At 45.7% G+C, this 23458-nt stretch overlaps 2 protein-coding genes across 3 annotated transcripts in view; one reads left to right on the top strand and one right to left on the bottom strand.

Moving 5' to 3' along the window:
* The window catches only part of LOC133457541 (protein NLRC3-like), a 549537-nt gene that overhangs the window by 97471 nt on the left and 428608 nt on the right, over positions 1 to 23458 (top strand). The gene's annotated exons all lie outside the window — the stretch shown is intronic.
* Positions 1 to 23458, bottom strand: part of hck (HCK proto-oncogene, Src family tyrosine kinase) — a 40732-nt gene that overhangs the window by 3158 nt on the left and 14116 nt on the right. Inside the window, exons 2-12 of one of the 2 annotated variants that reach the window (XM_061736885.1) lie at positions 19109 to 19234; positions 16846 to 16879; positions 14564 to 14657; positions 14383 to 14478; positions 12798 to 12901; positions 12492 to 12641; positions 5401 to 5553; positions 3410 to 3592; positions 2855 to 2931; positions 1138 to 1291; positions 395 to 526 (exon numbers count right to left, since the gene is read on the bottom strand). In XM_061736885.1, coding sequence (XP_061592869.1) covers positions 395 to 526; positions 1138 to 1291; positions 2855 to 2931; positions 3410 to 3592; positions 5401 to 5553; positions 12492 to 12641; positions 12798 to 12901; positions 14383 to 14478; positions 14564 to 14657; positions 16846 to 16879; positions 19109 to 19225 — 1294 coding nt within the window. In that variant the 5' untranslated portion in view covers positions 19226 to 19234. The remainder of the gene's footprint in view (positions 1 to 394; positions 527 to 1137; positions 1292 to 2854; positions 2932 to 3409; positions 3593 to 5400; positions 5554 to 12491; positions 12642 to 12797; positions 12902 to 14382; positions 14479 to 14563; positions 14658 to 16845; positions 16880 to 19108; positions 19235 to 23458) is intronic. The other variant, XM_061736886.1, reaches the window with a different exon arrangement.

The following is a 23458-nucleotide window of genomic DNA, read 5'->3' as shown; positions in this document are numbered from 1 at the left end:
AAGTGGAGAAAAGGAGCTGCTGCAAAAAGCTGCAGCAGGGCCAAAGGTCATGGTGTGTGTGTGTGTGTGTGTGTGTGTGTGTGTGTGTGTGTGTGTGTGTGTGTGTGTGTGTGTGTGAAACAGCTGCAGTGTGTGTGTGTGTGTGTGTGTGAATCATTCTAAGCCCTGAATGCAGGTGTAGTGATGTAGAATTGTCAAATTGGGTTAAAGGCTTGTGTGGGTAATTACCCAGAATGCACCTACCCGGGTACGGCGTGTGTATTATTACCCAGAATGCACCTACCCGGGTACGGCGTGCGTATTATTACCCAGAATGCACCTACCCGGGTACGGCGTGTGTAGGTTATTACCCAGAATGCACCAGTACCTGGGTAATTACCCAGAATGCACCTACCCGGGTACGGCGTGCGTCCGTAGCTCACGATCTCCGTCTGCAGGATCCCGAAGCTCCAGACGTCGGACTTGATGGTGAAGGAGCCGTAGTTTATCGCCTCGGGGGCCGTCCACTTGATGGGGAACTTGGCCCCTGTAGGGGTCAAACAGAGGTCAGGTAGGGGTCAGAGGTCAGGGGTTAACCAGGGGCTTCAGGGGCCGTCCACTTGATTGGGAACTTTGCCCCTAGGGGGGGAAACAGGGGTCAAAGGTCATACAGGGGTCACACACAGGGGTCAACCAGGGGCTTCAGGGGCCGTCCACTTGATGGCCCCTGGGGGTCAAAGGTCACACAGGGGTCAGAGGTCACACAGAGGTCAACATGGGGTCACAGACGCTCCGGACATCTACAGAACACTGGGTTGCAGATGAGACCACAGCTCCGACAGATTAATGATCATTAACGTTACTGTAATCAATACCGATCGGAGACGGGCCTGTACCTTCTCTAGCCGTGTACTGGTGTGTACTAGTACCTTCTCTAGTACTGGTGTGTACTAGTACCTTCTCTAGTACTGGTGTGTACTAGTACCTTCTCTAGCCGTGTACTGGTGTGTACTAGTACCTTCTCTAGTACTGGTGTGTACTAGTACCTTCTCTAGCCGTGTACTGGTGTGTACCAGTACCGTGTACTGGTGTGTACTAGTACCTTCTCTAGCCGTGTACTGGTGTGTACCAGTACCGTGTACTGGTGTGTACTAGTACCTTCTCTAGCCGTGTACTCGTTGTCCTCGATGATCCTCGCCAGCCCGAAGTCGGCGATCTTACAAACCAGCGCTTTGTTCACCAGAATGTTGGCGGCGCGGAGATCCCGGTGGATGTAGTTCTTCTGCTCGATGTAGGCCATGCCCTCCGCTATCTGTTAGCATGTAGCATAGCGTTAACATGTAGTTCTTCTGCTCGATGTAGGCCATGCCCTCCGCTATCTGTTAGCATGTAGCATAGCGTTAACATGTAGTTCTTCTGCTCGATGTAGGCCATGCCCTCCGCTATCTGTTAGCATGTAGCATAGCGTTAACATGTAGGCCATGCCCTCCGCTATCTGTTAGCATGTAGCATAGCGTTAACATGTAGTTCTTCTGCTCGATGTAGGCCATGCCCTCCGCTATCTGTTAGCATGTAGCATAGCGTTAACATGTAGTTCTTCTGCTCGATGTAGGCCATGCCCTCCGCTATCTGTTAGCATGTAACATAGCGTTAACATGTAGTTCTTCTGCTCGATGTAGGCCATGCCCTCCGCTATCTGTTAGCATGTAGCATAGCGTTAACATGTAGTTCTTCTGCTCGATGTAGGCCATGCCCTCCGCTATCTGTTAGCATGTAGCATAGCGTTAACATGTAGTTCTTCTGCTCGATGTAGGCCATGCCCTCCGCTATCTGTTAGCATGTAGCATAGCGTTAACATGTAGTTCTTCTGCTCGATGTAGGCCATGCCCTCCGCTATCTGTTAGCATGTAGCATAGTGTTAACATGTAGGCCATGCCCTCCGCTATCTGAAACAACGTAGCTACGGTAAACACCGTCACCTCGCGCGGATCACTAACATGCTAATCGGCTAAAGCCCAGGAAATTTAATTAAAGCTTTCAATACATTTGATCAACTCAAATTTTGCAATACTCTTGATGCTAAGATGCTAAATCCGATGCTAACTCTGGATGCATGCTAAGATGCTAAGTTTGGTGCTAACTCGTGCGTGCTAAGATGCTAAGTTTGGTGCTAACTCTGGGTGCATGCTAAGATGCTAAATCCAATGCTTACTCTGGGTGCGTGCTAAGATGCTAACTCTGGGTGCGTGCTAAGATGCTAAGTTTGGTGCTAACGTTTAGCTCGATGCTACGTAGCGGCGCCTCATGTCCAGACGCCGTCGTCACTTCCTTTTCCTGTCAATAACGGAGCTACAAAAACTTACAAAGAACCAATGAAGCGCCTGTTAGCATGCTGCTATGCTAGGCTAACGTGGCCAACATTTGTCCCGCTAGACAGACGCGTCTGTACTGCAGTCTGAATTGTTTTTGTTTTGGTTTTCTCCTGAACTTTACGATCAAATGTTCTGTTTTTATACTTTAGTTGTGGTTTGGCTCCAGGATGAGAAAGACGGAGCAGTTAGTTCTAACCAGTCCTAACCACTACTAACTAAACGGAGCAGATTCCTCTCGTTTAATTATATCGTAGTTTTTGCCGCCGGTCGTCACCTGAGCAGAGAAGTCGATGAGTTTGGGCCATGCCCTCCGCTATCTGTTAGCATGTTAGCATAGAGTTAACATGTAGGCCATGCCCTCCGCTATCTGTTAGCATGTTAGCATAGCGTTAACATGTAGGCCATGCCCTCCGCTATCTGAAACAACGTAGCTACGATAAACACCGTTTATTTATCTCGTTTATCTGGTTTATTTATATCGTAGTTTTGCCGCCGGTCGTCACCTGAGCAGAGAAGTCGATGAGTTTGGGCAGCTGGACCCGGTTCCCCTCGTCGCTCTTCAGGAAGTCCAGCAGACTTCCTGTTGGAACAGATGACATCATCATGTAGGCTCCGCCCCCCAGGAGCTGCAGGCTCCGCCCCCCAGCGAGCCTCCAGGAGCTCGTCCAATCAGAGATCAGTACTAGTTAGTACTAGTTACTACTGGTTAGTACTAGCAGGTACTAACCAGTAGTAACCAGTACTAACTAGTACTAACCTTTCTCCATATACTCTGTGATGATGTGTATCGGTTCCTCCTTGGACACGACGGCGTTGAGCCGCACTAGCTTGTCCTGCTAACCAATACTAACCAGTACTAACTAGTACTGGTTAGTACTAGTTAGTACTGGTTAGTATTAACTAGTACTAACCTTTCTCCATATACTCGGTGATGATGTAGATGGGTTCCTTCTTGGACACGACGGCGTTTAGCCGCACTAGCTTGTCGTGCTGCTAACCAGTACTAACCAGTACTGGTTAGTACTGGTTAGTACTGGTTAGTACCCTCTAGTACTAACCTTTCTCCATATACTCGGTGATGATGTAAATCGGTTCCTCCTTGGACACGACGGCGTTTAGCCGCACTAGCTTGTCGTGCTGCAGGCTCTTCATCAGATTGGCCTCCATCATGAACGCTTCCACCGACATGGAGCCAGGCTTCATGGTCTTCACCGCCACCTTGGTGTGCTTGTTGTACGTGGCTGCAACACACAAATACACTTCCTGTCAGGGGGCGGGGCTAGGGGCGGGGTCAGGGGCATGGCCCTAAAGGGGGCGTGGTTAGGGGCGGGGTCCTAAAGGGGGCGTGGCTTCATGGTCTTCACCGCCACCTTGGTGTGCTTGTTGTACGTGGCTGCAACACAGAAATACACTTCCTGTCAGGGGGCGGGGCTAAGGGCGTGGCCCCCTAAAGGGGGCGTGGCCCTAAAGGGGGCGTGGCTTCATGGTCGTCACCGCCACCTTGGTGTGCTTGTCGCACGTGGCTGAAATACACAACACACTTCCTGTCAGGGGGCGGGGCTAGGGGCGTGGCCCCTAAAGGGGCGTGGTCCTAAAGGGGGCGTGGCTTCATGGTCTTCACCGCCACCTTGCTGTGCTTGTTGTTCGTGGCTGCAGCACAGAAATACACCTACTTTTATTTTATTATACATTTACTCACAAACTGTATTTAACTCCAATTAAAATGCACATTTATATATTTATAGTATTACATATATTACTTTATATTATATCGTGCTATATTATGAATAAATAAAAAAAGATGAATATTATTTAAGCACCTATATGATCAAAAACCTATTAAACTCCACCTCCTTTTTTGTGATGAAAAAGAGAATTAGTCGCATCATTTTAATAAAGGTTTTCATTAAACCGAAAAAAAAAATCACAAAATTTCAATGGACATCTCTTTAAAATGTCCAAGATTTCAAAGAACCGATGGAACATTTGTGCACATGTTTTGGAAATGTGATCTTTTAATAATAAGTTTCTGGAAATCAATTAATTCCTTCACACAATCAGTTTTAGAAATGAATTTTGACTTAAGCTCCAGTTTGTATTTATCAAAAATGTTTTCAAGAATTTTGGTCTCCATTATTTTCAAAACTGAATTTGAATTAATCGTGTAATTTTGGCGCAATTTCTTCCATTTTCACGTGTGGTACTTTAACGAACTCCTAGCAGGATCGTCCGTTCCACATAAAACTCACTCAGGAGACATAAAAGACGTTAACCATGAAAAGTTATCAAAATCGTTTTGGTGAAATGGCGTGGCCGTGGCGCCGCGTCAAACTTCAACGCTAAACAGGAAGTGATACTAGTAGCTGATTGGTCCATATTTGATAGTTCCTATTTTCTGCTATAACTTTTGAATGGTTTGACATAAAGAGTCATGGTGGTTCATCGGACTCGGTTTTGAGTCCTTGACCTTTATTGGTGAAGATTGCACCTTGAGAGCCCGTTCATCCGTTCATCCGTTCATCTGTTCATCCATTCATCGCTGCTGCAGCTTTAATTTATTTTATTTAAATTTTTATATATTTATTTAATTTTGTTCTCCTTTAATCTAGGATTTGTTATTTTTTTCCCCCTGGGCCATTATGGGGAGGAATGTGGCTAAAATAGAAATTGTGAATGTGAAAATGCAAATTGTGAAAAGTATTGTGAAATTACGGAAACATAAGTAACGCTGTCACCGCAGGATAAGAAGAAAATATCAGTTTCATGTTATAACGTGAAAAGTTTATTGATAGAACAATAAACATTTCATGTTATTACAAATTTATCACGTTATAACGTGTTAAATTTGAATATTGTAATAACGTGAAAAAAATAAATAGATACACTTCCTGTCGGGGGGGGAGATTAGGGGGCGTGTCCCTAAAGGGGGCATGTCCATAAAGGGGGCGTGTCCAAAAATGGGGCGTGTCCCTAAAGTAGGCGTGTCCCTAAATGGGGCGTATCCCTAAAGGGGGCGTGCCCCTAAAGGGGGCGTGTCTTCGGTCCTCACCCATCCAGACTTCCCCGAACTGTCCGGCTCCGAGTCGTCTCTCCAGCTTCAGCGAGGACCGAGGAATCTCCCAGGCGTCTTTTTCCCACGGCTTCTCCGGCTTTGCGCTGAGACACGGCGAGGACAAGGTCTGGCAGAGGCCGTCCCCCTGTTCTGGACGGGGACAGACACACAGGGACAACGTTAGTCTGTCCAGTAGGGGTCCCCCAGGGGTCCATACTGGGGCCCATTTTATTTTCTCTTTACATTAATGACTTGCCTGAACACTGGCCACATGTGGACGTCTCTACGCAGATGACACAAAGCTAAAGACTCTGAGGAAGCAGCTAGTGTAGGCTACTCTCTACAGCTCTTATGTACTCTCTACAGCTCTTACACGGTCCGTGTACTTCGCGGCCATCCGTTTTTTGTTTTGAAATGACAAAATAAAAATAGAGAAATAATCCAAAATAATCCGTTTCCCATCTATGGTTTTGAAAATAAAAAACGGAAAACGGAAAAACGGATCGTTATCCATTATCCATTATCCGTTTTCCGATTTCATTGATGTGTTTGAAAATCGAAATTGGGAATTAAAACAGCGAGTGGAAAACTCTTTTCTCTATTTCCTATTCGTTTCCAACGGGGGGATTATTTTGGATTATTTCTCTATTTTTATTTTGTCATTTCAAAACAAAAAATGGATGGCCGCGAAGTCCACAGACATACAAACGTGGCTCCACAGATCATGTCTTGTATTAAACGCTAAAAAAACTGTATGCTTATACTTTTCTAAGAACCCTCCCCTATGCGTTCTCTACCCGGGGTCAGCTTAGGCGCTGGAAAGTTAGAAGTGGTAACAGACTTTAAATACTTAGGTGTTGTTCTAGACTCAAATTTCTCTTTTAAAAAACATATAAAAATGATCACTAAAAAAATAAAGTTCAATCATTATAATTTTAAGCACATTAGATGTGCCATGTCAAACACTGCTGCCCTAAAGGCCCTGACACACCAAGCCGAAAATCGGCCGTCGATAAGCGTCGGTGCTCGTCTGTCGGGTTAGTTTCCCCGGTGTGTCCCGCACGTCGCCACAGGGCGGCCTCCCGTCGGGACCTTTTCAGCCGATTCGACATGTCGAATCGGCGTCGGCCGTCGGTCAAACAACTCACTCTGTGTTTGGCTCTTCCCAGAATTTCCCAGAATGCTTTTCGTCATCATTTGCGGACTGAATAAAAAAAAAAGATTTCTAGCGAGAAATAAATATTTTACTTTCATAATATTCACTCAGTGAATGTACATAATCACTCGCTTGTCTTTTTCAAACCTCGCCAGAATAAAGTCTGATTTATGGTTCCCCGTTACACCAACGCAGAACCTACGGCGTAGGTTACGCGGCGACGCACACCGTACCCTACGTCGTACCCTACGCCGTACCCTACGCCGTACCCTACGCCGAACCCTACGCCGTACCCTACGCCGTACCCTACGCTGTACCCTACGCCGTACCCTACGCTGTACCCTACACCGTACCCTAGCCCTACGCCATACCCTACGCCGTACCCTACGCCGTACCCTACGCCGTACCCTACGCCGTACCTTACGCCGTACCCTACGCCGTACCCTACGCCGTACCTTACGCCGTACCCTACGCCGTACCCTACGCCGTACCCTACGCCGTACCCTACGCCGTACCCTACACCCTACACCCTACACCGTACCCTACGCCGTATCCTACACCGTACCCTACACTGTACCCTACACCGTACCCTACGCCGTATCCTACACCGTACCCTACGCCGTATCCTACACCGTAGGCTCTGCGTCGATTTAACGCGGACCCATCAACTCCGGAGCCGGCAGGCAGAAAATCCCGAAATTTTGGGAGCAAATTACTTAACAGGCGTAGCTACAACTGTTAGATTTCATCTATTAAACCAACATTTATCTTCCTAAATGATTTATTTCAGCCAGCAGTAATTCTACACAGTGTTGTGTTTGTCTGTTTTGTCTGCTGGTGTGGAGGGGAATTACCTCTCACGCATGCACAGAACATACGTGCTAGTTCGCCGTCGGGTGTCATATTTGCGGTGTGTCTAGTGAGCCCGACACAGCAGTCGGCAGAGAGCAGGGGAAGTCGGGTTGGTTGAGGTTTTATATAAAAACTGGACCATGGTGGGGCCTAACACTCAAGCTAGTGGGGGTTTTATATAAAAACTGGACCATGGTGGGGCCTAACACTCAAGCTAGTGGAGGTTTTATATAAAAACTGGACCATGGTGGGGCCTAACACTCAAGCTAGTGGGGGTTTTATATAAAAACTGGACCATGGTGGGGCCTAACACTCAAGCTAGTGGAGGTTTTATATAAAAACTGGACCATGGTGGGGCTACCACACTCAAGCTAGTGGAGGTTTTATATAAAAACTGGACCATGGTGGGGCCTAAACACTCAAGCTAGTGGAGGTTTTATATAAAAACTGGACCATGGTGGGGTCTAAACACTCAAGCTAGTGGAGGTTTTATATAAAAACTGGACCATGGTGGGGCTACCACACTCAAGCTAGTGGAGGTTTTATATAAAAACTGGACCATGGTGGGGCCTAAACACTCAAGCTAGTGGAGGTTTTATATAAAAACTGGACCATGGTGGGGCTACCACACTCAAGCTAGTGGAGGTTTTATATAAAAACTGGACCATGGTGGGGCCTACCACACTCAAGCTAGTGGAGGTTTTATATAAAAACTGGACCATGGTGGGGCTACCACACTCAAGCTAGTGGAGGTTTTATATAAAAACTGGACCATGGTGGGTCTAAACACTCAAGCTAGTGGAGGTTTTATATAAAAACTGGACCATGGTGGGCTTACCACACTCAAGCCAGTGGAGGTTTTATATAAAAACTGGACCATGGTGGGGCTACCACACTCAAGCTAGTGGAGGTTTTATATAAAAACTGGACCATGGTGGGGCTACCACACTCAAGCTAGTGGAGGTTTTATATAAAAACTGGACCATGGTGGGTCTAAACACTCAAGCTAGTGGAGGTTTTATATTAAAACTGGACCATGGTGGGGCTACCACACTCAAGCTAGTGGAGGTTTTATATAAAAACTGGACCATGGTGGGGCTACCACACTCAAGCTAGTGGAGGTTTTATATAAAAACTGGACCATGGTGGGGCTACCACACTCAAGCCAGTGGAGGTTTTATATAAAAACTGGACCATGGTGGGGTCTAAACACTCAAGCTAGTGGAGGTTTTATATAAAAACTGGACCATGGTGGGGCCTAACACTCAAGCTAGTGGAGGTTTTATATAAAAACTGGACCATGGTGGGGCCTAAACACTCAAGCTAGTGGAGGTTTTATATAAAAACTGGACCATGGTGGGGCTACCACACTCAAGCTAGTGGAGGTTTTATATAAAAACTGGACCATGGTGGGGCTACCACACTCAAGCTAGTGGAGGTTTTATATAAAAACTGGACCATGGTGGGGCCTAAACACTCAAGCTAGTGGAGGTTTTATATAAAAACTGGACCATGGTGGGTCTAAACACTCAAGCTAGTGGAGGTTTTATATAAAAACTGGACCATGGTGGGGCCTAAACACTCAAGCTAGTGGAGGTTTTATATAAAAACTGGACCATGGTGGGTCTAAACACTCAAGCTAGTGGAGGTTTTATATAAAAACTGGACCATGGTGGGGTCTAAACACTCAAGCTAGTGGAGGTTTTATATAAAAACTGGACCATGGTGGGGCCTTAACACTCAAGCTAGTGGAGGTTTTATATAAAAACTGGACCATGGTGGGGCTACCACACTCAATCTAGTGGAGGTTTTATATAAAAACTGGACCATGGTGGGGCCTAAACACTCAAGCTAGTGGAGGTTTTATATAAAAACTGGACCATGGTGGGGCCTTAACACTCAAGCTAGTGGAGGTTTTATATAAAAACTGGACCATGGTGGGGCTACCACACTCAAGCTAGTGGAGGTTTTATATAAAAACTGGACCATGGTGGGGCCTACCACACTCAAGCTAGTGGAGGTTTTATATAAAAACTGGACCATGGTGGGGCTACCACACTCAAGCCAGTGGAGGTTTTATATAAAAACTGGACCATGGTGGGCCTACCACACTCAAGCCAGTGGAGGTTTTATATAAAAACTGGACCATGGTGGGGCCTAAACACTCAAGCTAGTGGAGGTTTTATATAAAAACTGGACCATGGTGGGGCTACCACACTCAAGCTAGTGGAGGTTTTATATAAAAACTGGACCATGGTGGGGCCTAAACACTCAAGCTAGTGGAGGTTTTATATAAAAACTGGACCATGGTGGGGCTACCACACTCAAGCTAGTGGAGGTTTTATATAAAAACTGGACCATGGTGGGGCTACCACACTCAAGCTAGTGGAGGTTTTATATAAAAACTGGACCATGGTGGGGCCTAACACTCAAGCTAGTGGAGGTTTTATATAAAAACTGGACCATGGTGGGGCCTAAACACTCAAGCTAGTGGAGGTTTTATATAAAAACTGGACCATGGTGGGGCCTAAACACTCAAGCTAGTGGAGGTTTTATATAAAAACTGGACCATGGTGGGGCTACCACACTCAAGCTAGTGGAGGTTTTATATAAAGACTGGACCATGGTGGGGCTACCACACTCAAGCTAGTGGAGGTTTTATATAAAAACTGGACCATGGTGGGGCCTACCACACTCAAGCCAGTGGAGGTTTTATATAAAAACTGGACCATGGTGGGGTCTAAACACTCAAGCCAGTGGAGGTTTTATATAAAAACTGGACCATGGTGGGGCTACCACACTCAAGCTAGTGGAGGTTTTATATAAAAACTGGACCATGGTGGGGCCTAAACACTCAAGCCAGTGGAGGTTTTATATAAAAACTGGACCATGGTGGGGCTACCACACTCAAGCTAGTGGAGGTTTTATATAAAGACTGGACCATGGTGGGGCCTAAACACTCAAGCTAGTGGAGGTTTTATATAAAAACTGGACCATGGTGGGGCTACCACACTCAAGCTAGTGGAGGTTTTATATAAAGACTGGACCATGGTGGGGTCTAAACACTCAAGCTAGTGGAGGTTTTATATAAAAACTGGACCATGGTGGGGCTACCACACTCAAGCTAGTGGAGGTTTTATATAAAAAAGCACTCAAAATCCTAGATAAAAAACCTATCTCATACCATCATTGCAACATCTTGGACAAATACAATCTATTAAGCTTCGACAACTTCTGCAAATTCTCATACAGTTGTCTAATGCCGTGATTCCCAACCCCCGGTCCCCGGACCGGTACCGGGCCGTAGAGCCGTTACTACTGGGCCGTGGAATGGCTTGTGTTCCGATCATAATTAGGGCTGCAACGATTTGCCGACGTTGTCGACAAAAAGCGATAATCAAAATTGTCGGCAATTGTCACCAGACGTTTTTTTCCCAATGGAGTGAGGCATCTCACTTCACTTCACCTCATACAATCTCTGCCGAGAGCCGCGCGGCACGACAGCGTCTCAGCGCAGCCTTTTTTTTTTCTTTTTTTTTTGCGTCTCAGCGCAGCTGCGGGTAACAAAACTTCAAAAGTTCGGGAGCATTTTAGCCTGGCGAATAAAAAGAAGACTTGCAAGGTTTGCAAAGGAGACCTTGCTTATCACGGGAGCACGTTGGTAATGCACGAGCATTTAAAGAGAAAAACCTCGGACAGTTGAACGAAACGGACTCGCCTTGGTAAGATATTAAGCGTATTTTGGCTTTAAAAGAGCTTTAACGTTATGCCTGACTGAGCCTGACAAAAGTATTTTAAATTAAATGCATGCAGACCGATGAAGAGCCACCATGGACCCCTTTCTGCAAAAGAAGCAGACGTGTTCCTGCAACAGACGACTGCGCTCATGATCAATAACTGATCAATACTGCAGCTGATCTGTGATATGAGGCTCTTATTTTTTACATAACACAATTGCCTGTCCTTAAAAAATGAAAAATAATGGACAGAGGTTTATTTATTTATGGATTTATGTCTATACTGACTGATCACTGTGCCTGTCCTTGGTTTTTTTATTTACTTTTTGTATGAACAGCAGCAAAGTTGAATACAATTTCTATTTTTCATTGAAGTACCATCTTTCTCGTGTTTATTGTCATTTGCCACATAATTAAAGCAACCTCATACTAAATTTAAGAAAACAATTTTTGCATTTTTTTGTCATATAATTTCATCCAAAACTTGTATAAATGGAAATATGTTTCTTTGAGTGGCAGCCCTGTCATGGCTTGGCGGACAATAAGTTCTGGTGCACTGGAGCAGTGTCCAACAGAGACGTAGAGGTTCCATTCAGAAAAACTGCTTTTAGCCCTAACGCACTATCCTTAAAGGCTAGTGCGTTATGGAACTCTATACCTGTACACATAAGGGAATGCCCCTCTTTAACAACTTTTAAAAACCAGATAAAAATGTGGCTCAGAGGTCAACACATGTGTACACACACCTAATGTGTGTTTGGGCCTCCTCCCACCTACTAACTTTCTATTATCATTCTCATTTTACTAATTGTACTTGTCTTTGTTTCTGTTTTCTTTTTCTTATTGCATTTTTACCTTTTCTGCTTTTAACACCTTACCTGCCGATATTGGACTACAGATGGAAACTAGCCTTGTGCTACAATCTGGCACATTTACATATATATATATATATATATATATATATATATATATATATATATATATATATATATATATATATATATATATATGTATGTATACATGTTCATCAATGTGCATCGTCCTGAGAAATAAATAAAGTAATAGTAATATAGCCTGTCAGAGGCCGTCCCCCTGCTCTGGACGGGGACAGACAGTAGCAGTAGTGGGAAAGGTAGAGGCGTTAGCGGTAGCGTTAGCATTAGCGTTACCGGCGGCTCCTCACTCTTGTAATGGCCGACCAGCTCCTGCAGCGTTCCAAAGGTGATGCGGGGGGAGATGTAGCGGTAGTGGTAGGAGTAGCAGTAGCAGTAGCAGTAGCTGTAGCGGTAGCAGTAGCAGTAGCAGTAGCTGTAGTGGTAGCATTAGCGGTAGCGGCTACTCACTCTTGTAATGGCCGACCAGCTCCTGCAGCGTTCCAAACGTGATGCGGGGGGAGATGTAGAAGCCTCCGTTGTCCAGCGTCCGGATTTTGTAATGCTTGACGGTGTCGCTAGCGCTAGCGTCGGAGTCGCGCACGGACAGGGAGTAACTTCCTGTGGGGAAACAGACCATGAGACCATGTGACCATGTGACCCCGAAATCGGGGCGTCCCTTATTTCTGTTTCTGAATCTGAGTCTCCGCCGCGTCTCGTAAAGTTTCATCTGCTGCTTTAAGACGTTTTAGACGTTTTAAGACGTTTAACTCTCACCCTTGGTGGTCTCGCTGTCCCGGATCATGAAGGACCCGGTCCGGTTCCCGGGGGCCAGTAGCTGCCGCTCGGCGTCCTTCCTGCTAACGCCCTTAAAGAACCACCTGCAGGGAAACAGGGGGTTAGCTAGCAGCACAGCTAGCATATATAAATATAAGCTAATTGGTTAAATAAATGTTGTTTCTTTAATCCATCAATATCTTTTTATTCTGATGCTGAATGGCGTCCAGGACACACAGAAGAACTTTCTGAGCTAAATATTGAATCTTAGCATGCACCCAGAGTTAGCACCAAACTTAGCATCTTAGCATACACCCAGAGTTAGCACCAAACTTAGCATCTTAGCATACACCCAGAGTTAGCACCAAACTTAGCATCTTAGCATGCACCCAGAGTTAGCACCAAACTTAGCATCTTAGCATACACCCAGAGTTAGCACCAAACTTAGCATCTTAGCATAGACCCAGAGTTAGCACCAAACTTAGCATCTTAGCATGCACCCAGAGTTAGCACCAAACTTCAAAGGAGTTTAAAGGAGTTTTAAAGAGTTTTAAAGGAGTTTTAAAGAGTTTAAAAGGGTTTAAAAGGGTTTAAAAGGGTTTAAAATGAGTTTAAAAGAGTCTTAAAGGAGTTTTAAAGGAGTTTTAAAGAGTTTAAAAGGGTTTAAAAGGGTTTAAAAGGAGTTTAAAAGAGTCTTAAAATAGTTTTAAAGGAGTTTTAAAGAGTTTAAAAGGGTTTAAAAGGGTTTAAAAGGAGTTTAAAAGAGTCTTAAAAGAGTTTTAAAGGAGTTTCAAAGGAGTTTAATGGAGTTTTAAAGAGTTTTAAAGAGTTTTAAAGGAGTTTTAAAGAGTTTAAAAGGGTTTAAAAGGAGTTTAAAATAGTTTTAAAGAGTTTAAAATGAGTTTTAAATAGTTTTAAAGAGTTTTAAATAGTTTTAAAGGAGTTTTAAATAGTTTTAAAGACTTTTAAATAGTTTTAAATAGTTTTAAAGGAGTTTTAAAGAGTTTTAAAGGAGTTTAAAAGAGTTTTAAAGGGGTGTGTTGCTACGTGGACAGAAGCAGAAGGAGGAACAGAGCAGGTGCTAGCAGAACTAACAGCAGAGCTAGCAGCAGAACTAGCAGCAGAGCTAGCAGCAGAACTAGCAGCAGAACTAGCAGCAGAGCTAGCAGCAGAACTAGCAGCAGAGCTAGCAGCAGAACTAGCAGCAGAGCTAGCAGCAGAACTAGCAGCAGAACTAGCAGCAGAGCTAGCAGCAGAACTAGCAGCAGAGCTAGCAGCAGAGCTAGCAGCAGAACTAGCAGCAGAGCTAGCAGCAGAACCAGCAGCAGAACTAACAGCAGAACTAGCAGCAGAGCTAGCAGTAGAACTAACAGCAGAACTAGCAGCAGAACTAGCAGCAGAACTAGCAGTAGAGCTAGCAGCAGAACTAGCAGCAGAACTAACAGCAGAGCTAGCAGCAGAACTAGCAGCAGAACTAGCAGCAGAGCTAGCAGCAGAACTAGCAGCAGAACTAGCAGCAGAGCTAGCAGCAGAACTAGCAGCAGAACTAGCAGCAGAGCTAGCGTAACAGTGTGTAGCTACTCACTCCTCGGCCTCCAGCGTGTCTTTAGCCACGTAGTTGCTGGGGATGAATCCGTCCTGGCCGGAGCTAATTAGCATAGCCTTCCACCACTCGCCCGACCTGAGACAACGACACGCTAACGTCACGCTAACGTCACAGAAACACTTCCTGAAAGCTCTTCTTCTTCAGTGGAATGGTTACTCACTCCTCCAGGACCCGGAGCCGGTCGCCCTTCTTGAACCCCAGGTCGCCCTCGTGGATTGCCTCGTAGTCGTAGAGCGCGATCACCGTGTTCTCGCCTGGAACAGTTAGGGTTAGCGTTAGCGAATAAACCTGACATGTTAGGGTTAGTGAATAAACCTGACATGTTAGGGTTAGTGAATAAACCTGACATGTTAGCGTTAGTGAATAAACCTGACATGTTAGGGTTAGTGAATAAACCTGACATGTTAGGGTTAGTGAATAAACCTGACATGTTAGGGTTAGTGAATAAACCTGACATGTTAGGGTTAGTGAATAAACCTGACATGTTAGGGTTAGTGAATAAACCTGACATGTTAGGGTTAGGGTTAGTGAATAAACCTGACATGTTAGGGTTAGTGTCTATCAATAATGCCTGATCAATAATGCCTGACGTCTTTGAATCAGTATAAGTAAAGAATTAAAAGAGTTTAAAATAGTTTTACAGGAGTTTAAAGAGTTTTAAAGAGTTTTAAAGGACTTTTATAAGCTCCAAAACACTCCTTCTCGTCCACAAACTGGGACTTTACTTCCGTCTGTTTCTCAAAGAGGTTAGTGTTTGTCAGACGCCAAAACTCACAAGAACATTCAAATTATTAGTTAAGCAACGTCTTTTGAATCAGTATGAGTAAAGAATTAAAAGAGTTTAAAGAGTTTTACAGGAGTTTTAAAAGAGTTTTAAAGGAGTTTAAAAGAGTTTTAAAGAGTTTAAAGAGTTTTAAAAGAGTTTCAAGAGTTTCAAAGAGTTTTAAAGAGTTTTAAAGAGACACAGATGATCGTGAGTTTTGTATCACGTGTTTATTGTTTTGATTTCTTTTTCCATTCATGCAGTTTCAATTTTATTCTTGTTGTTTTTTTTTAAAATAATTAGTGTTTTATGTTTTAACTAGTTTGTCATCAGGATTTATTCAATGGTGCCGTTTCCATCTGCTCAACACCTGGATGTGAATAAATGCTGGTTGATTTTAATGAGACGTTGTTTGTGTTATTTGCACATATCTCGTCACAATGGCTGTTTGACAGAGTTAGAGCCGAACTGTAACGCCTTCAACCGTTATTCTGTAGTGATAATAGTAAGATTTATTACTCTGCAGAATAATCCCTAATCTCTGAGACCGATTCCTGCTGTTAAAGTTATCATTTTTCCTGGAAATCCAGGTGGTGCCCCGAGGATTAAGATCATTTTGATGATTCAATTTGATAAATAGTCTACTTTATTAATTATTAATAATTGTTGAATAAAATGATTAATAACTCTTGATAACTGGAACAACTACGCGGCTACGCGGCCACGCAGCCACGCATAGCCGTAGCAGCTACGCATAGCCGTAGCAGCGTAGCAGCTACGCTGGAGTGGACACGTTGAGCTCTGCTGTTGCTGGGACTTCCTGCTGGTAAAAATAGCAGATCTGGTCCTGCGTCACGGTTTCATGTGGTTTTAGTAGGGGGGGCTAGTGGGGGGGGGGGGGTTTATGGGGGGCTAGTGGGCGGGTTGTGGTTGCTTCTGAGTGGACGGCATGTTTATGATGCGTCTACGGCTACGCGGCTGATGGGGGGGGGTTAGTAGCGGGGTTGGGGGGGGGGGTTGATGGGGGGGTTAGTAGCGGGGTTAGGGGGGGGTTGATGGGGGGGTTAGTAGCGGGGTTAGGGGGGGGTTGTGGGTGCGAAGGGTCTCACTCTCACTTCCTGTTGCAGCTAAACACGGTTTTCTCTCAGACTCTTCACACTCATGAAACTCATGAAACTCATGAAACTCATGAAACTCATGAAACTCATTAACGCCTCGCTGGTCCCTGGCCTAACGCTTCAGGGTTTTAAAGAGTTTAAAAGAGTTTTAAAGAGTTTAAAGAGTTTTAAAGAGTTTAAAAGGAGTTTTAAATGAGTTTTAAATGAGTTTTAAATGAGTTTTAAAGAGTTTTAAAGGAGTTTTAAATTAGTTTGCAGAGTTTAAATTAGTTTTAAAGAGTTTTAAGGAGTTTTAAAGGAGTTTTAAATGAGTTTTCAAAGAGTTTTAAACAGTTTTAAAGAGTTTTAAAGGAGATTTAGAGTTTAAAAGAGTTTAAATAGTTTTAAAGAGTTTTAAATGAGTTTTAAATGAGTTTTCAAAAAGTTTTAAACCATTTTAAAGAGTTTTAAAGGAGATTTAAAGAGTTTAAAAGAGTTTAAATTAGTTTTAAAGAGTTTTAAGGAGTTTTAAGGAGTTTTAATGGAGTTTTAAAGAGTTTTAAGCGAGGCACATCAACAAACCTTCAGACGAGTTTGCGTTGGACGACGTCTTGGCCTGTCGAGAGAAAGAAGAAGAAAAGAAGGTGTGAAGATGATTGACAGCTGGGGAAACATTCTGGACCAACGGGACCTAAAACCACCAGGAACCAGTTCAGGAACCAGTTCAGGAACCAGTTCAGGAACCAGTTCAGGAACCAGTTCAGGAACCAGTTCAGGAATTAAAGCTGCAAGCAGCGATGAACGGGCCCTCGCACTCACGGCCACCGTCCCCCATAAGCATATCAGAAATGACACCACCCACGACTCTCTATGTCAAACCATCCAAAAGTTATGGCAGAGAAAAGTTTTCTAGGGGGCGCTGTTGAGACATCTTGCCACGCTCATTAATGCAAACCATGAAATATAAAATTTATTGATTTGACATCCGCTCATCTTGCTTGGAGCACAGATGCATACTAGAAGACATGACAATTCCTGGTGCCAACAGGTGGCGCTACAACCGATCCTGAATATTCCACCATAGATGGGTTCAGGCTGTTGTGAGCCAAGTTGTGAGCCAATCCAATAAAATCTCTAGGAGGAGTTCGTTAAAGTACGAGGCCTGGAAATGAGCAGAATTCATGAAAAATGACATTTTCTGTTCAAAATGCCGGACCTCCTGTGTAACTTAGAGCATGGGTCCAAGAGACTTTTTTTGTAGCTCTTTGTCTAATATAATACACACATAAAGGTCATTGCTGCAGGTCAAACCATATCGTGGGGCTCTTCAAAAAACATAAAATAGGTGGCGCTATAGAGCCCATTCTTGTGGACTCATGCCTGTCGCCCATAAAATACGTAATTTCTCGCGACTCTGGAAGCGTGTGCAAAATTTGGTGAGTTTTCGAGCATTTTAAGGCCTCCAAAAAGGCAATTCATTTCCGGCGAGAATAATAATAATAATAATTAAAGCTGCAAGCAGCGATGAACGGGCCCTCGCCCTCCTGGCCCTCGCACTCATGGCCACGGCCCTCGCTCCAGGTCCCCCCAAAAAGAGAATATTCAAAATACGATAAATGTTAAAAAAAAAATGAAATAACTGGCTTAAATAGGGGCTTAACATTGTTTGGTAGAACATTGTTAACCAAAATTGAATCATTATCCAGGTTAATCTATCCAGCATACTCTCTTGCAATCCCACCAAGGATTATAAAATAAATGAATAAAATAAATGTTGATTTCATATGGAAATAATAACCCTAACCAGTTCAGGAGCCAGCAGAACCAGCAGAACCATCAGAACCAGCAGCCTCTGGGACTGGTTGATGATTATGCTGGTTCTGGTTCCTGTTTCTGGGTCAGCAGTTGTTCTGGTTTCTGTTCCTTCACCAGATGTTTCTATTGGTTTATTTCAGGAAAACGTCCCAGAAATAAACCTGTCGTGCTGTTGCTGCTGGTTCTGCTGGTCCTGGTTCTGCTGGTTCTGCTGATCAGATCATTGATGTCCAACCAACCCAGCTGAGTCTGGAGAACCGACGGCCCGGTTGTTTCTGCAGAACCCACGGCCCGGTTGTTCCTGCAGAACCCACGGCCCGGTTGTTTCTTCAGAACCCACGGCCCGGTTGTTTCTGCAGAACCCACGGCCCAGTTGTTTCTGCAGAACCCACGGCCCGGTTGTTTCTTCAGAACCCACGGCCCGGTTGTTTCTGCAGAACCCACGGCCCGGTTGTTCCTGCAGAACCCACGGCCCGGTTGTATCTGGAGAACCCACGGCCCGGTTGTTTCTTCAGAACCCACGGCCCGGTTGTTTCTGCAGAACCCACGGCCCGGTTGTTTCTGCAGAACCCACGGCCCGGTTGTTTCTGCAGAACCCACGGCCCGGTTGTTTCTGCAGAACCCACGGCCCGGTTGTTTCTGCAGAACCCACGGCCCGGTTGTTTCTGCAGAACCCACGGCCCGGTTGTTTCTGCAGAACCCACGGCCCGGTTGTTTCTGGGCGTTTCTATCTGCATCTGTATCTCCGGGCCAGCGTCTAAACGGTGGAGCGGTTCACAGATACGGAGGTGAAACTAACGCCGCTCAGACGTGTCGTCTCCTCACGTCTGCCGCTTCCTCTTTCTCCAACTGACAGTCACAACACAGGAAGTGCCGGCGGAGCGTCGGGGTCCGGCCGCCGTGCAACGGGCTGGTTGCCACGGCGACGGCACAGTGACTGGGCAACGGCTGGGTGCCACGGTGACGGGGCGACGGCTGGGTGCTACGGTGACGGGGCGACGGCTGGGTGCCACGGCGATGGGGTACTTACAGCCCGGGGCCCCGAGGTGGGGTCCTTCACGTAGTGGGCCGTCTGGTTCCGGCCCTGCGGGTCCTCGGCTCCTTTGCCGCCGGGTTCCTGCTCCTTCTTGGAGCCGATGCAGCCCATGTTTTCCGTCTGACGACAAAACACAAACACAGATGTAAGATATCAGCCTCACCGGGTCACCGGGGTCACGGGGGTCATAGTATAGTAAAGCATAAACCAGTAAATGGTTTCACATAGTATAGATATAGCAAGGACCCCCGGCTGAGAGAAGCTTTACATCCACCATCATCAATGCTGATGATCAGCAGGGGGGGTCCAGGACCGGTGGGGGGGGGGGGGAGTAGTCGGTATTGGCAGTACTTCTTCTTTAGTTTGGATCCATAAATGACGGCGTAGTGAAACAGAGGTTTATTTATCTGACACCAACTTCACCATTACCAGAGGATTTAACTCTAGAGTGACGTCCTGTACCATCCGGGGACACGTCCTCCCATCCCTGCGTCCTCCTGAGACTCCGTTTACACGGAGCAAAAACTGAGGCGTTTTCATGTTTGCTTGTAAATGGAGGAAAACGGAGGAAAACTGAGATTTAGGCTCAGAACGTCACAGAAACGTCACCAGCATCATTTGTGCGACCTGTGTTTACAATTTGTTTGGCCACCGTCAATATTTTCTTGTATTTTATATTATAAAGTCACACTTAAAAAGTAAGACCCCGTCCACACGTAGCCGGGTATTTTTAAAACCGAATATTTCCCCCCCTCCGTTTATAAAATAATTTGTATCCACATTACATCGTTTTTTAAAAAAACCTTCCACACGTAACCGAAGATCTGCGTTTTCCACCACATTCATAGGAATTCTAACCTGTAGATCATCTGCGGCTCCCGAGGAAGCTGCGCCTCCGCGGCGCAGCTTCCTCGGCAGGCGCGTCTCCTTCTCTGTAAGCCGCAGTTAACGAGCCCGAGTCCCCCCGTGTCCCGCCACAGAGCTGCCGCGTTAATATCTGAATATCTTGGGTTTAGCAGATACCCGGCTACGTGTGGACGGGTCTAACTCCACTTCTCTGTCACTCCAAACCAAACACTCTCGTTCAGTCTTGGAAGTAACTGCAGTCAAAGCTGATTTATGGTTCCGCGTTACATCAACGCAGAGCCTACGGCGTAGGGTACGCGGCGACGCGCTCCGTACTGCCCCCTGTAGGTTTGGCTGCTCATAGCACCTTAACAGCGTTTTCATGTGGGTTTGTGTAAACGAGGATATTTTTGAAAACGTAGAGGGGGAAATATCCGTTTTTGTAAATACCCGGCTACGTGTAAACGTGGCCTGAGTCCCCGGTCTACTGGTAAACAGGGATGAGGGGACAGGAGGAGGCCGATGTCCCTGCATGTCCCTGCATGTCCCTGCATGTCCCTGCATGTCCCTGCATGTCCCTGCATGTCCCTGCTTGTCCCAGCATGTCCCTGCATGTCCCTGCATGTCCCTGCATGTCCCTGCTTGTCCCTGCTTGTCCCTGCATGTCCCTGCATGTCCCTGCATGTCCCTGCATGTCCCTGCTTGTCCCTGCATGTCCCTGCATGTCCCTGCTTGTCCCTGCATGTCCCTGCATGTCCCTGCATGTCCCTGCATGTCCCTGCATGTCCCTGCATGTCCCTGCATGTCCCTGCTTGTCCCTGCATGTCCCTGCATGTCCCTGCATGTCCCTGCATGTCCCTGCTTGTCCCTGCATGTCCCTGCATGTCCCTGCATGTCCCTGCTTGTCCCTGCATGTCCCTGCATGTCCCTGCTTGTCCCTGCATGTCCCTGCATGTCCCTGCATGTCCCTGCATGTCCCTGCTTGTCCCTGCTTGTCCCTGCATGTCCCTGCATGTCTCTGCTTGTCCCTGCATGTCCCTGCATGTCCCTGCATGTCCCTGCTTGTCCCTGCTTGTCCCTGCATGTCCCTGCATGTCCCTGCTTGTCCCTGCATGTCCCTGCATGTCCCTGCTTGTCCCTGCATGTCCCTGCATGTCCCTGCTTGTCCCTGCATGTCCCTGCATGTCCCTGCTTGTCCCTGCATGTCCCTGCATGTCCCTGCTTGTCCCTGCATGTCCCTGCATGTCTCTGCTTGTCCCTGCACAGATGGACGGCGCTGCTGCCGGGGGATTATTCTGCCGGGTGGAACAGGGCGACATCAACGCTGCAGTCCAGCTGCCGGGAAACGTCCTGCAGCTTCAGCGCTAACTGCAACCGCCGACCAGTTCCTCCCTCACAACCGTTGTGGGTGAAGTTGTCGTCATGGTTACTGGGAGAAGTGATTGTGCACTTTGTGTGTCTGTTTGTTTGTTGTCTATTGTTATTACTATTTCATTGATCACCCTAGTACGTTAGTGATTTCATTGTTTCTGCACTTTGTACTGTATTTTCTTTTAGTATTGTTTCATTTTAGTGTAAACTTTCAATTCAATTCAATTCAACTTTATTTATATAGCGTCTAATACAACAAAAGTTGTCTCTAGACGCTTTCCAGAGATCCAAAACATGAACATAAACATAAACCCCGAGCAATTATTACATAAACAATGGCAGGTAAAAACTCCCATAGTGGGAGAAAAACCTTAAACCAAACAGTGGCAAGAAAAACTCCCCTTTAGGAGGAAGAAACCTGGACCAGGACCTGGATCATAAGGAGAAACCTGGACCAGGACCAGGATCATAAGGAGAAACCTGGACCAGGACCTGGATCATAAGGAGAAACCTGGACCAGGACCTGGATCATAAGGAGAAACCTGGACCAGGACCAGGATCATAAGGAGAAACCTGGACCAGGACCTGGATCATAAGGGGGGACCCTCCTGCCGAGTCGGGGACGTCAGCAGCACACAACAGTCATGTGGAAGCAGCAGCGGGATGACCAGACGTGGGGACCGCAGGCCAGCACGCAGCTCAAACTGTACAGGACTTTGGTCGACCTCGGTTGTTTTTAAATGTGCTATATAAATAAAATTGACATTGAAATTGACCTTGACCTGCAGACCTGATCACCAGATAGTTTCAGACCCCCCCCCAACCACCACCACCACCGCCGGTTCCCACGGCAACAACAACCAGCCCAGACCAACAGAAGTTCAGTTTTCGATAAGTTCCAAGTTGGTTCAGAGACAGAATCATCAGCATCAGCTGTTCCTGTTCTGGTTGGGAGGAAACGTTCAAACATTAATGACGGTTTCACTTCCAGGACCGGGGGATCGGGGGACTAGAGCTGGGTGTCATCACTGACCTCCCAATACGATACGATTCGATATGGATATTCTGGTTACAATAAGGGAATAACATGATCCTTCCACATCGCCACGTCCGGCCAAAGAAACCCCACCCTGTCTGGTGAAAAGAAGCTGCTCACTCCTCAAGTAAGGAGGAGACCTGAGCTCAGTGCAGGGCCTTCCGGGGTTGGTAGATGGAGCAATGCCCAGGACTGACTTAGGGAGGAGCACTGGGTGATAAAATGGGGGAAAAAATTGGGATTAAAAAAAAAAAAAAAAAGTGCAGGCCGAAGCTTCAGGAGCTGCATTCTGGCCTGCGTCATCCTGCTGCTGCTTCCACCTGCCTGCACCCCCATGTTTATGTTCTGGTTCTGGAAAACGTCTAGAGACAACTTTTGTTGTATTAGACACTATATAAATAAAACTGAATTGAACTGACCTTTGACCCCCACCTGACCTTTGACCCCCACATCAAAAACCTTTACAACCTCACTCTTCCACCTCTGAAATCAAGCCAGACTCTTAACCCTAACCCTCACTCGTCCTCCCTGATGTGGAAAACTTTTGTCTCCTCCAGACCCAGGTCTGCCTTCTAACGACATTTATTCATATACGTAGATATATAGATGGATATTATGGATATAGAAATGTTATATGTAGGTATGTATATGGATATATTGATTATATTATACGTACAGTATTTGTGTATCTATATCTCTATTAATATATATTGATTTATAGTTATATGTAGATATGTGGATATATAGATTTAAAGTAATATTTATGTCTATAATTGGAGGTAAATATATGAACCAGCATATCTACTCTTATATCGTTATTCAAGTATATTGTTATACCATTGCTGTCTATTGTTCTCCATTATATAATTGTAGTATTATAGTAAAGTGGTCAAAATGAATATTTACAGACTTCAATGAAGCAAAACTGGAAGGAAGAATAGACCAGACGCTAACCCTTCACGCTAACGCCAATAAAGTTCCCTGTTGTTGGTCATTCTGTCTCTGAAATTAGGACACATACGCACGCACGCACGCACGCACGGACACACACACGCCCAGCATTCCCATAAAGCCTCTCTTCAGATTAGCAG

Source organism: Cololabis saira, chromosome 12 (assembly GCF_033807715.1).
Source record: "Cololabis saira isolate AMF1-May2022 chromosome 12, fColSai1.1, whole genome shotgun sequence".
NCBI classification, from domain to species: Eukaryota; Metazoa; Chordata; class Actinopteri; order Beloniformes; family Belonidae; genus Cololabis; species Cololabis saira.
This window is presented reverse-complemented; position numbering and strand designations above follow the sequence as displayed.